Here is a 13,053-nt window from a genome sequence, read left to right as displayed (position 1 = left end):
GCTTTTATGTGAAAACTTGAATCTTGGAAAACCCATCATCTGCTAAAATGAAGAGCTCCACAGATTGCCAATACTTAAGCAGACTTTTCTGACAAAATCAGAGCCAATACTACCAAATGTGATTTTTATTTTCATTTTTTTTTTAAGATTTCATTTATTTATTTGTCAGAGAAAGAAGCAGCACACACGTGCATAAGCAGGGGGAAGCACAGGCAGAGGGAGAAGCAGGCTCCTGCTGAGCAAGGAGCCCAACTCAGGACCCAAGCTGAAGGCAGATGCTTAACCGACTAAGCCACCCAGGTACCTCTAAGTGTGATTTTTGAAAGAAATTACAGGTGTGCCTGGGTGGGTCAGTCAGTTAAGCATCCAACTCTCAATCTCAGCTCAGGTCTCGATCTCGATCTTGGGATGGTGAGTTCAAAGTCCTATATTCAGTTCCATGCTGGGTGTTGAAGCCTACTTAAGAAAATAAAAAGTAGGGGCACCTGGGTGGCTTAAAGGGTTAAGCCTCTGCCTTCAGCTCAGGTCATGGTCTCAGGGTCCTGGGATTGAGCCCCGCACTGGGTGCTCTGCTCAGTGGGGAGCCTGCTTCCCCCTCTCTCTCTCTGCCTACTTGTGATCTCTCTCTCTGTGTCAAATAAAATCTTCAGAAAAAAATAAAATAAAAGAAATAATAAAAGAAATTATAAAGAGAAATAGGTCTATATTTGAAAGATCAACATTATTCAATTAACAATTATTTTCAAAATGACAAATGCATAAATAATGTTACAAAATCATGCACAGATAAAAAAGATCCATTTAAAGTGCAAGACAGACCAATGGCTTTAAATGTAATAGAATATATTGGGGCACCTGGGTCGTGCAGTCAGTTAAGTGTCCAACTCTTCATTTCAACTCAGGTCATGATCTCAGGGTCGTGAGATTGAGTCCCGTGTCCAGCTCCATACTCAGTGCAGAGCCCACTTAGGATTCTCTCTCCCTCTCCCATTGCCCCTCCCCCATCTAAAATAAATAAATCTTTTAAAAAATGTAATAGAATGTAGTAAGTTCACTGATACGGTTTCAGATTCCACAATGCAACTAACCTTTAAAGAAATATTACTTGTCCCCCCCCCAAAAAAGGAACATATTTTCCTTGCTTTGGTATAACAGAAGAATACACACAATATTCTCCAGATGGAAAAACTATTAAAATATTCTTCAAACTATATATCCATGTGAGGCCAGATTTACTTCATATTTTTCAACATTTTTTTCAACAACAAATTTTAACAAATTAAATGCAAAAGTAGACATGAGGATCTATCATCTATTAAGCAAAACATTAAAGAGATTTGTAAAAATTTTTAAATAATGCCACTGTTTACACTATTTCTGGATGAGGAAAAAGTTATTTTTCATCAAAAATGTTATTTATGTTAACATTTAGTTGGTTGTTACTTTTTTTTTTTTTAAGATTTTAAGTAATCTCTACACCCAACATGGGGCTCAAACTCACAACACCAAGATCAAGAGTTGTGTGCTCTACCATATAAGCCAGCCAGGCACCCCAGTTACTATTGTTTTTAAATGAACAAAAGAACATTTTAAAGACTTCTCAGGTATAATTCCTAATAAAGTATAGACAGACATACCCTATGTAAACCAAATCTCTCTGGGGTCCTCAATAATTCAGCAATGTAAGAAGGGATCCTCAAAGCAGAGTTGGGAAAACTATAGCTCTATCTACTATACTGCAACTCAAAATACCATTCAAGTGGGCTCATTTGAAGTCACATATCCTCTAAAACCATTCTTCCAGCACTAATCTGTGACCAGAAGAGCCATACAGAAATTGAGTAACAATCCCTCACCCATCTACCACCATAAAAGCAGTCTCTTGGCTACTAGCTGACTGGGCCCATTCCATCCGCCCACTTTATTTTGAGGCAGAAGAATCTTACCTTTTAAAGGTTTGATATTTAAAATATAGAAAGACATTACTGACTTCAAGTTCTAAAAATAAAACTGTAACAGCTTTATAAATGGCTAATGAAATCCAAAAAAAATTTACGAAACATCAGTCATCATTAAATAATTATAAAAGTTAAAGTATAAAAAATTCAATTTCTCATAGAAAAAAAAATAGTTTAATCAATGCAGTATATTTCAGTAAGGTTAATATCGTGTGGCTTAGAGCCTCTAAAAATATAATTACTTGGGGTGTACAAAGGTTTGTACAAAGGTTTGTAAAAAGGCTCCACTCCCATAAACACCAAAATAACTTGTTAGATAAAGAAGAAATCTGTGTCAGTCTGTTCCATTTTTATCCCTCTTCAGTCATTTCCTCCGAGGTCAATGACTGAGTGAAGGAATAACAAGGGATACAGTTATATTTGGAAGGAACTCATTTTTCTGTAAGTGTTATCTTTTTTTCTTTTAACCAATTCTATTTCCATTATTAAGAGGTAGCTCCTGACCCAAAGATCACTGAGTATTTACACTTAAAACCAAGAAAAGATAAGAGGAATCTTGATTTTAGGAAGATTTTTCTCACAAAAAGCAACAGGGGAAAGATAGGAAACACTATGAGGGGGAATGCTTTTAAAAATTACTACATAAAAGGGGCACCTGGGTGTCTAAGTCAGTTAAGCATTGGATTCTTGATTTTGCTCAGGTTGTGATCTGGGGGTTGTGAGCTCGAGCCCTGTGTGAGGCTCTGTGCTCACTAAGGAGTCTGCTCACCTTCTCCATCTGCCCCTCCCCCAGCTCTAATAATCTTTAAAAAATTATTACATAGGAGCACCTTGGTGGCTCAGTCATTCAGCGTCTGCCTTCAGCTTAGGTCATGATCCCGGGATACTGGGATCAAGCCTGGAATCGGGTTTCCTGCTTGTCAGGGAAGCCCGCTTCTCTCTCTCCCACTCTCCCTGCTTGTGTTCCCTCTCTTGTGGTCTCTCTCTCTGCCAAATAAACAAACAAATAAATAATTTTTAAAAAATTATTACATAAAAGTAAACATGCCTCCTTGGCATCACATTAACTTTTTAACTCACACAAACATATAGGCCTAAACTTTTATTCTCTTCAAGATCACTTTACAGAGTCACTCATTTCTTCAAGTGATTACTGGACCTAGTTTTTTACTGACCTCGGAATAGCACAGAATTAAAATAATGTAGCAAGCTAAAAACAAAACCAAAAATGAGAAGCCATTACAAATCTACAAATCTATTCTTGCTGGCACATTCACTTGGGTGCTAATCTATGCTAATGTATATAACCAAAGTAGCCAGTGAAAACTGAAAATGGAATGAATGGTATTGAACATAACAGAGAATTAAGTCAGCAAGGCAAGATCATGAAGTAATATTTTCTTCACAGTCAAAATAAGTGTGCTTTTTAAGACTATCTCAATTCACATTACCTATAAGGCTTTACAGCTGATTTCCCCCTTATACATAAATATGCATTTAATCACTAAGGACTTAATTAACATTAGGATAAGCTACTGACATCCTAGAATGGTATTTCATAACATAAGTTAAATTAACTGCCTAATTTTTTTTTTTTTTTTTAAAGATTTTATTTATTTATTTGACAGAGATCACAAGTAGATGGAGAGGCAGGCAGAGAGAGAGAGAGAAAGAGAGAGAGAAGCAGGCTCCCTGCCGAGCAGAGAGCCCGATGCGGGACTCGATCCCAAGACCCCGAGATCATGACCTGAGCCGAAGGCAGCGGCTTAACCCACTGAGCCACCCAGGCGCCCTTAACTGCCTAATTTATTAGTTTCTAAATTTCATGGGTAAAAATGGGTAAAAAATGTCAAATTTTAACATACCTATTCTGATAGAATAAGGAGCTGGAAGGAGACAAAAGGGAAGGAAGAAACAGACTAGCAAGTCTTGGCCTCCTAAGAGGCTTGCAAAATTTCTCCCAGGCTACAAGTAGTAATTTTTTAGTACTAGGGAACATATATTCCATACGGTCAATTTCCTAGTATTGCTGAGGGACACCAGGTATTGTGCAATCTGGCAATTCTTAGTCTCTACCAGTTCCATAAAATCAGTGGGACTACCTACAAAATCTTGAAAAGGGATTAGTCACCACAGTTCCAAGCTAGTTTCTGCTACTGGTTTATGTAGGTAAGAGCGGTAATCCATGCATTAGAGGGGAAATCAACATTACAAAGAAATATTTAAAGAATACAAGAATCAGAGACTGCCAACAAGTCAAAATACCCATTAACTAAATTCACATACAAAATTCCAGGCTTTAAAAAAAGAAAAGAAAAGAAACTACTGCTGAGAGTAAAATATATGTAGGAATACTGGACAAAATGTAAAAATGAAAGTAATTATCAGTCTCATTGTCAATCTCAGTCATTATTCTTAAGACTGGCATTGAAGGCCATCAAAAATACAAATTTCTCTTGGTACAATGCTTGGGATTTGTTTCAAAATAATCCAAAATAATCCAAGAGTTGACAGTGAAGGAGTCAGAAGAAACAAGTATGGCCATGAATTAATACTTACTGCAGTGGATTAATGTATATGATCGTTCACTGTCTCTCTGTACAAGCTTGAGATTTTCCATAAAACATGAAAACATATTCTCCTAATGCTTAACATATGAAAAAAGGCTTCAAACTCAATCTTTATAAGCTTAAAAGAGAGAAGATGTTACTCAAATTAGTACAGAGGTATACATTTTAAAAAAGAAAATTTGGGGGGCACCTGGGTGGCTCAGTGGGTTAAAGCCTCTGCCTTCAGCTCAGGTCATGATCTCAGGGTCCTGGGATAGAGCCCCACATCAGGCTCTCTGCTCAGCAGGGAGCCTGCTTCCCCCCCTCTCTCTGCTGCTCTGCCTACTTGTGATCTCTCCCTCTGTCAAATAAATAAATAAAATCTTTAAAAAAAAAAAAAGAAAGAAAGAAAGAAAGTAAGAAAATTTGGGATGCCTGGTTGGCTCAGTGGGTTAAGTGTCTGCCTTTGGCTCAGGTCATGATCCCAGATCCTGGGATCAAGTCCCACATCTGGCTCCTTGCTCGGCAAGGAGCCTGCTTCTCCTTCTCCCTCTGCCTGCTGCTCCCCATGCTTGTGCTGTCAAATAAATAAATAAAATCTTAAAAAAAAAAAAATTCAGCACCCCTGAATGTACTACACAAAAAATAAGGATTAAACGTATACAACTAAAATGCTGAAACAACAGAATACATCAATTAATTAGGATATTAATTAAATCAATGGTTCAACAACTTGCAAAATGTTATACAGCTAGTAAAATGAACATCAGGTATCCAATGAATCAACACGGGGAAATGTTTAATTCCTTTAGTGAAATAAGCAAAACAGAAATTTAATTATGCTTTAATTCCAAATACATAAAAAAATATACATGAGGACATGAACTAGGTAGAAAGGACTACAACCATGGGTTTTGGTGGTAGAATTATCAGAGTATTTGTAAAAATTTGTTATAATGTTACTTTATGAGAAATTTTTAAAAAAATAGACACATGGCCATACTGTTCCCCGAATACAGCACATAAAAGCTTCTCCAGAGCACACCAGAAACCCCAGCAGCACCAGTACGAGAACCACACTCTTCCTAGCTACATGGTCTACAATAAAGGACAAACCTTCAGTACAGAACAGAGCTGCTTTTATTTTTTTTTTTTAAAGATTTTATTTTTTTTTTTAATTTGACAGAGAGAGAGAGATCACAAGTAGGCAGAGAGGCAGGCAGAGACAGAGGGGGAAGCAGGCTCCCCACCGAGCAGAAAGCCCCATGCGGGACTGACTCGACCCCAGGACCCCGAGATCACAACCCGAGCCGAAGGCAGAGGCTCAACCCACCGAGCCACCCAGGCGCCCCCAGAGCTGCTTTTATAAGGCTGTCATTTGTTATTCATTAGCATTGGCATACATACCACATAAATATTAGGCAAACATTTTTTCAATTCATTAAACACTCTGTGGGAAAACCAATAAAATAAAATGTAGTCTAGAGAAATAATATTAAAGGTTCATCAGTGCCTGAATATATCAAAAAGTTATTACACCCACAAACTAAAAAAACTGGCCCAGCTTCAAAATGAAAGCAGTTACCTTTCTCCTTCTTTTAGTATGACATTTTTGCACAACTAGTTTTTCTGTTGTGTTTTAGTTTGTTTTTAATTTTAAAAAGCATTCTCAACCCATGTCCCTAATGAAGCTTGAAATTAACATGGCCTTTTCAATTCCTTCTTTGTGTTACCAGCATGAAACAGTCTCAATCTAAGAAACATAACAAGGTAGAAGCAGGACAATATTACGGAGCACCATTTCTTTTTTAAGCCTTGAAGCACTGTTTACATATGCTCAGGACTGATAGAAATGTGGCTGGCTCATTGCTGCATCTTCTCTGCTTAGACGGAGCACTAAATGGCCCACAAGTCACTGAAATGGCCATTATATGCTCTATAGTCAAAGATGCAGGTAAGGGGTGTGGAAATCTGCTTCACCTTCATTGGGATAAAAATACTATCTTAAATAGAAAGAGGAAGGTAGGGATATACTGCTATCCAGAAAGGTGAATTCATAAAGAATATGTGTATGACCGTATCATAATTCTTCTATAGACATACCACACACACACACACACAGTTTTCACTACATCTGCTTCCTAGAAAAGGTAAGAAACCTAGAATCCAAGAACCATGAATTTTAGTCTTAATTCCACTTATTACCTGACTGAAAAGTAACATACATTATCTAATTCACAGGATTAAACAGAAATAAACTATTCTCAGGGGCGCCTGAGTGGCTCAGTCATTAAGTGTCTGCCTTAGGCTCAGGTCATGATCCCAGGGTTCTGGGATCAAGCCCCGCATCGGGCTCTCTACTCGGTGTAAGGCCTGCTTCTCCCTTTCCCACTCCCCCTGCTGGTGTTTCCTCTCTCACTGTATCTCTGTCAAATGAATAAGTAAAATCTTAAAAAAAAAAGAAAAAGAAAAAAAAAGGAAAGAAAGAAAAACTATTCTAAAACACTAAAATGCCCCATTATTACTGAATAAACAACAAAAGAAAGGTAACAAGAAGAGAGTTCAGGAAAAGAAAAGTGATTTAAAAAATAAAAATGTATGGACCTATTAGTGTTCCCTTAATTTCAGGATAGAGTTCAATTCCAATTTTCCTGTTATTTCTTTTTACTTACCATGACAGGAGGCCCAGATTAGGAGGAGAAATCCCCTTCCTTTCTTCAGTGTCTGGCAAGAATTTCCTTTACACGTGGATCTTTAAAAAGGAAAAAAAGGGGGGGAGGGAAGGACAAAATTGGCAATCTTCCCCTACTTGGCCATATTTTAAAGAACCACACATACATGGATCTGCAGACCTGACCAGAGTCACCCAAGAACAAGTTAAATATCACCCAGCCAATTCCCACTAGTTAAATCCAAACTCCATAATGCCTTTGTGAAAATCCTCATGGTCCTAACCCATTTGAGCAAAAATGCAGCAAAGACTCATGTTTCTAACGTTGATAGTAGTATGAAAAATGTTATAAACTTTGACTGCAATAACCCTAACCCTACTTAAAAAACTTAAAAAATAACCCTAACCCTAACCAACCTGCAAATGCAAAAACAATATTCTTGTAATACAATCGTTTAAAGATTTTATTTATTTGACAGAGAGAGAGAGAACACAACTAAGCAGAGGGGCAGGCAGAGGGAGAGAGAGAAGCAGGCTCTCCACCAACCCGGGAACCCAATGTGGAACCCGATCCCAGGACCCTGGAGTCATGACCCATGCTGAAGGCAGCCGCCGAGCCCAGGCGCCCCTATTCTTCTAATATTATAGGATGTTTCTGTGCTGATCTATAAATTCAAAATGGATCTCCCTATCTGTGAGGACCAAACTGGCTTAGTAAGCAAAATATGAAAAAACTGCCTTATTGCCCCAATATTCTATGTTCATCTGAAAGTCACACAATAAAAAGGACTGAAATACTGATACATGATAATATGTGAACGAACTGTGAGAATATTATACTAAGTGAAAAAAGCCAGGCAAAAAAAAACCCATTATTAAATACCATTTATATGAAATGTCCAGAACAGGTAAATCCATAAAGACAGAAAGCAGATAAGTGGTTGTCAGGGATTAGGCTGAAGAAGGTATAGGGAGTAACTGCTCATGGATACAAGGCATCTTTGTGGGGTAATAAAAATGTTCCAGAATTAGATAATAGTAGTGTTTAGCACAACATTATATACATTCTAAAAATCCCTCAACTCTAAAAGGTAAGTTTCACATGATGTGACTTATAGCTCAATTAAAAAAAAAATGTAGTTAGGGGTGCCTGGCTGTCAGTGGAGTGTGCAACTCTCTCTCAGGGTTGTGGGTTCGAGCCCCACACTGGGTGTAGAGTTTACTTAAAAATAAAATCTTAAGGGGCACCTGGGTGGCTCAGGGGGTTAAAGCCTCTGCCTTCAGCTCAGGTCATGGTCCCAGGGTCCATAGGGCTCTCTGCTCAGCGGGGAGCCTGCTTCCTCCTCTCTCTCTGCCTGCCTCTCTGCCTGCTTGTGATCTCTCTCTGTCTAATAAATAAAATCTTAAAAAAAAATAAAAAGTTATGGAGCCAGTCCAGCAGAAATAAACATTCTAGGCATCTACAGTATGGTCTCTAAAGACTAATTCCCATGGCAACTTAAAAAGTTGTCAATGTTTGGGACGCCTGGGTGGCTCAGTTGGTTAAGCGGCTGCCTTCAGCTCAGGTCATGATCCCAGCGTCCTGGGATCGAGTCCCACATCGGGCTCCTTGCTCAGCCTCTGCCTCTGCCTGCCATTCTATCTGCCTGTGCTCACTCTTGCCCTCTCTGACAAATAAATAAAATCTTTAAAAAAAAAAAAAAAGTGTCAATGTTCTGTAATTTAAAAGGTTAAATTAAATATATACAAAAGCATTATTTGTATTAATTCTGAAGCATATTTGTACATGCACAGAAAAATGATACATGAATTTTTTTCAATGGCTATCCCTCTAAGAAAGAGAAGTGGGAGTGGGGACTTTTAGTTTTTATACTTTTAGAATTTACATTAGTAATTAGGAAAATAAACTTTTACAAAGAAGTTTTTTTAAAAAGAAACTCAGAATAACACTGCATAAAAGGTTTTTCATTTAATCTAAGGCAAAGTGTAAAGATAATGACCTCAATCAAAAATCAAAGAAATGAAGGGGCACCTGGGTGGCTCAGTTGGTTAAGCATTGTGCCATATTACTAACTCTATGACCTTGAAAGCAAGACATACTAACCGCTCTGAGCCTCTGTTTCTTCATCTATAAATAAAAATTAATAACTGCATGAAAGACGTGAGGATCAAAGGATAATGCATATGGTGTGCTTAATATAATTACTAACATACAGAAATAAGCACCTTTTAAATCATTAAGATATTCCATTACATACAAAGAACTTGGATAGGATAGTACCCACCACTGTCCTGTTTTTTTAAATACACACACTCACGTGTGTGTGTGCATACACAGTTACTTATTTTTGAACCATTCTTTTTAAAGACTTTATTTATTTGACAGAGAGAGAGAGAGAGACAGAGAGCACAAGTGGAGAGAGGGACAGAGGGGGAGGGAGAAAGAGATTCCCTACTGAGCAGGGAGCCTGGCGCGGGGCTCAATCCCAGGACCCTGAAGTCACGACCTGAGCTGAAGGCAGACACTTAACCAACTGAGCCACCTAGGCGCCCCTATTTCGGAACCATTTAATAGAGAGCTGTGGTGGTGCTTGGTGGTGCAGTCAGTTAAGCATCTGGCTCTTGGTTTCAGAGCCACGTCGGGCTCCACACACAACACAGATTGTGCTTAAGACCCTCTCTCCCTCTGCCCCTCCCACCCTTCTCTCTCTCTTGCTCTAGAATAAATCAATTTTTTTCAAAAAATGACAACTGTGGGTGCCTGGGTGGCTCAGTTGTTTGGGCGGCTGCCTTCAGCTTGGGTCATGATCCTGGAGTCCCAGGATCGAGTCCCACATCAGGCCGCCTGTTCAGTGGGAAGTCTGCTTCTCCTGCTGACCTCTCTCTTCTCATGTTCTCTCTCTTTCATTGTCTCTCTCTACCTCTCAAATAAATATTTTTTTTAAATGACAGCTGTATAAACCATGCCTCTGTACTCCTTATTACTTTAGTATATACTTCCTAAGAACAAAAATAATCTTAAATAATCACAGTATTAGTTTTAAAATTTAGAAAGTTTAACACTGATTTAGTACATTAATCTACCTTCTATATTACAATCTGCTCAACTTAACCAATTTCATACCTCATATTAATTTTTTCCCTCAACAGAGGATCCAGTCTAGGACCACATACTGAATCTAGTTGTCCTATCTCGGGTCTCTTTTAATCTGTGACCCATATTATATTAATTCAAATAATGTTTCCTGGAATCAAAATTAATTCAATCATCTCACATCTTTCCCTCCAAACCTAGACCATGTTTCTTAAGAATGTAATATTTTTTAAAACGTAACACTTTAAGAGTGCCTGGAATAGCTCAGTTGCTTGGGCATCTGCCTTCAGCTTGGGTTGTGATCCCAGGGTCCTGAGATCCAGCCTCGAGTAGGGCTCCCTGCTCTGCAGGAAGCCTGCTTCTCCCTCTGCCCCACCCCGCCACCGCCTCTGTCTCTCATGAATAAATAAATTTTTAAAATCTTGAAAAAAAAATACTTTAATTCATTGTTTGCAAATACAGGTACTAGATGCTTTATCAAGTCAAATAATGATTCTAAAAATAAAAATCAATAAACACTTACATTATTATGGCAATGTAAAAATTAAACCTGCAGAGCCAAGTAATATATTAGGATTACACTTCCTTCTTTAAAGGTCTAATACAGACCCACTGGGCCAAATGAAAGATAAGATTCTTATTCCAAGCATCAAAGTCAAAAGATTGCTCTTTTCTTAATATATGCATGAGAATTTGACATCTAGGATCTGCAGGCTTCTCTGGGCTCTATCATCTGTACCACCCATAGATGCAACTTCCGAGGAATCTTAACAAAAGTAAAATATCATTTCATCTTCCTCGTGAACATGGTATCTCATCTTTCAGGCACCTGGAAAGGAGAAATTACCCAATTTCTTTCTCAATAACTAAAACTTACACTCACAAACAGTAACTCAACTGCAACTCAGACTATAAGGTCACAGATTATATGTATCATATAAACCCTTCATTATACAGAAAGAATGAAAAAAAAATAGTACCCCGAATCAACAAGATTATAACTAATCCCTACTAAATTAGATTAAAAATTAGATTATAATTTCCTAAATTAAACAGATGGCACAAAATTTATTCTCCTTTATTCTTATCAAACACACACTCACCCCCACCAAAAACAAAAATCTTACTTAAAATCAAATTATAATGGAACTCCTGTATCCCAGGACTCTGGAAATGTCTATGTGAACTGAAAATTCAAATATGAGCATAGTTTTTGCCTTCAAGGTGTTCACAATCTCATGGGGACAACAAACAGATAACTAATAAGGCAGAATGTGAAAAGAGATACAGAAATAGAACTCCATGAGGATGCAAAAGACAGAAATAGATTCTGGTCTGGGCACTCAAGGAAGGCTTTTTGGAACAACTGAGCTTTTTAATAGTTGAGCCAGTCAGATTCTGAGCTACTGAGACAGAGGGAACAGGAATGGCACAAGAAAAGAATGAGACCAAAAAATAAATAAATAAATAAATAAATAAATAAGCAAGCAAGCATGCTGGAGAGTACTCAAGGGAAAACAGGTCAATGTGGCTACAGCAAAAGGTACCCCTAGGTGTATGGGGAAATGTTTAAAGCCCACTTGTCAAGAGCCTAAAATGCCATGGTAATGAGCTTGATCCTTATTCTGTAGGCAATGTCAAGCTGAAGGTTGCAAAACAAAGTATTGATATGGATCTAAAAAGTTAAAACTAAAACAACAAATTCTCTTTTCAATAAAATTAGACTATAATTTCATAAATTAAACAGATGGCAGAAAGAAGCAGCAGAAATGAAGACTGAAAAAGTCATAGATACACACCAGTCTATGAAAAGAACAAGGATTAATTAATAACCACACTGGCGACAAGATTAAATTTTTTAAAACTTTTCTTCTTAAATGTCACATTAGTACTACTATTTCTAATGATGAAACATTTTTATATAGATATGTAACAAGAAAACTCAAAACAAGAATCATTTTAATGTAAAAGAATTCCATGTTGTTAAGAACTGTCTACTCCATAAACAAAATATTAGGGGTCCAACTCATTTAATCTCAACTTAAATACAAAGTTTCCAAGTATAGTATACTGTATATTATGGCAAATTATATATTGAAAAAATAATCTGCCTTGAGCCCTCATATCTAGAGATTTAACATTAAAGTGAACATGTAAGAGCTCATCTAAAGGGGCGCCTGGGTGATTCAGTGGGTTAAAACCTCTGCCTTCGACTCAGGTCATGATCCCAGGGTGCTGGGATGAAGCCCCGCAGGGCTCTCTGCTCAGCGGGGAGCCTGCTTCCCCCTCTTTCTCTCTGCCTGCCTCTCTGCCTACCCGTGATCTCTGTCACATAAATAAATAAAATCTTTGGGGAAAAAAAAAAAGAATATTTTTTAAAAAAAGAGCTCATATAAATAATTATGTACACGGACAAAGAGACCCGCCCCCCACAATTAATCTGTAAATTCGTTTCTGCTACTCAAAACAGCACAAAGTGGGGAAAGGGGTACGACAAACTTACCAAGTGAAGTTTGTCCCAAGACAAACTTACCAAGTGAAGTTTGTCCCAAGAACTTTCTCTATTAGAAGGTTTCACAAGTCAATCTGCAAAAGAAAAACCAATAGTTTTACAAATATCCTAAGAATCAAGTTAAGCCACTTAAAGCTCTCCACAAGACTTTTCTCTACAAGTTAAAATGCTGTGACAACATATTTTTTTAAATTATTTATGACTATTTAGTCAACAACAACATAATTATGACTATTTAGTCAACAACAAATTTTAGAGTGCTTAATTGC

At 37.6% G+C, this 13,053-nt stretch overlaps 1 protein-coding gene across 9 annotated transcripts in view; it reads right to left on the bottom strand.

Moving 5' to 3' along the window:
* MTMR3 (myotubularin related protein 3) overlaps positions 1–13,053 on the bottom strand; it is a 138,632-nt gene that overhangs the window by 44,296 nt on the left and 81,283 nt on the right. For all 9 annotated transcript variants that reach the window (XM_032883372.1, XM_032883374.1, XM_032883377.1 and 6 more), the window contains 2 exons: positions 12,806–12,858; positions 7,180–7,259 (listed from right to left, as the gene is read on the bottom strand). In XM_032883372.1, coding sequence (XP_032739263.1) covers positions 7,180–7,182 — 3 coding nt within the window. In that variant the 5' untranslated portion in view covers positions 7,183–7,259; positions 12,806–12,858. The remainder of the gene's footprint in view (positions 1–7,179; positions 7,260–12,805; positions 12,859–13,053) is intronic.

The sequence above is a fragment of the Lontra canadensis genome, unplaced genomic scaffold (assembly GCF_010015895.1).
Source record: "Lontra canadensis isolate GAN:19392208 unplaced genomic scaffold, GSC_riverotter_1.0 scaffold87, whole genome shotgun sequence".
Classification (NCBI taxonomy): domain Eukaryota; kingdom Metazoa; phylum Chordata; class Mammalia; order Carnivora; family Mustelidae; genus Lontra; species Lontra canadensis.
The sequence above is the reverse complement of the archived record's forward strand: the minus strand, read 5'-3'. Positions and strand labels throughout refer to the sequence as shown.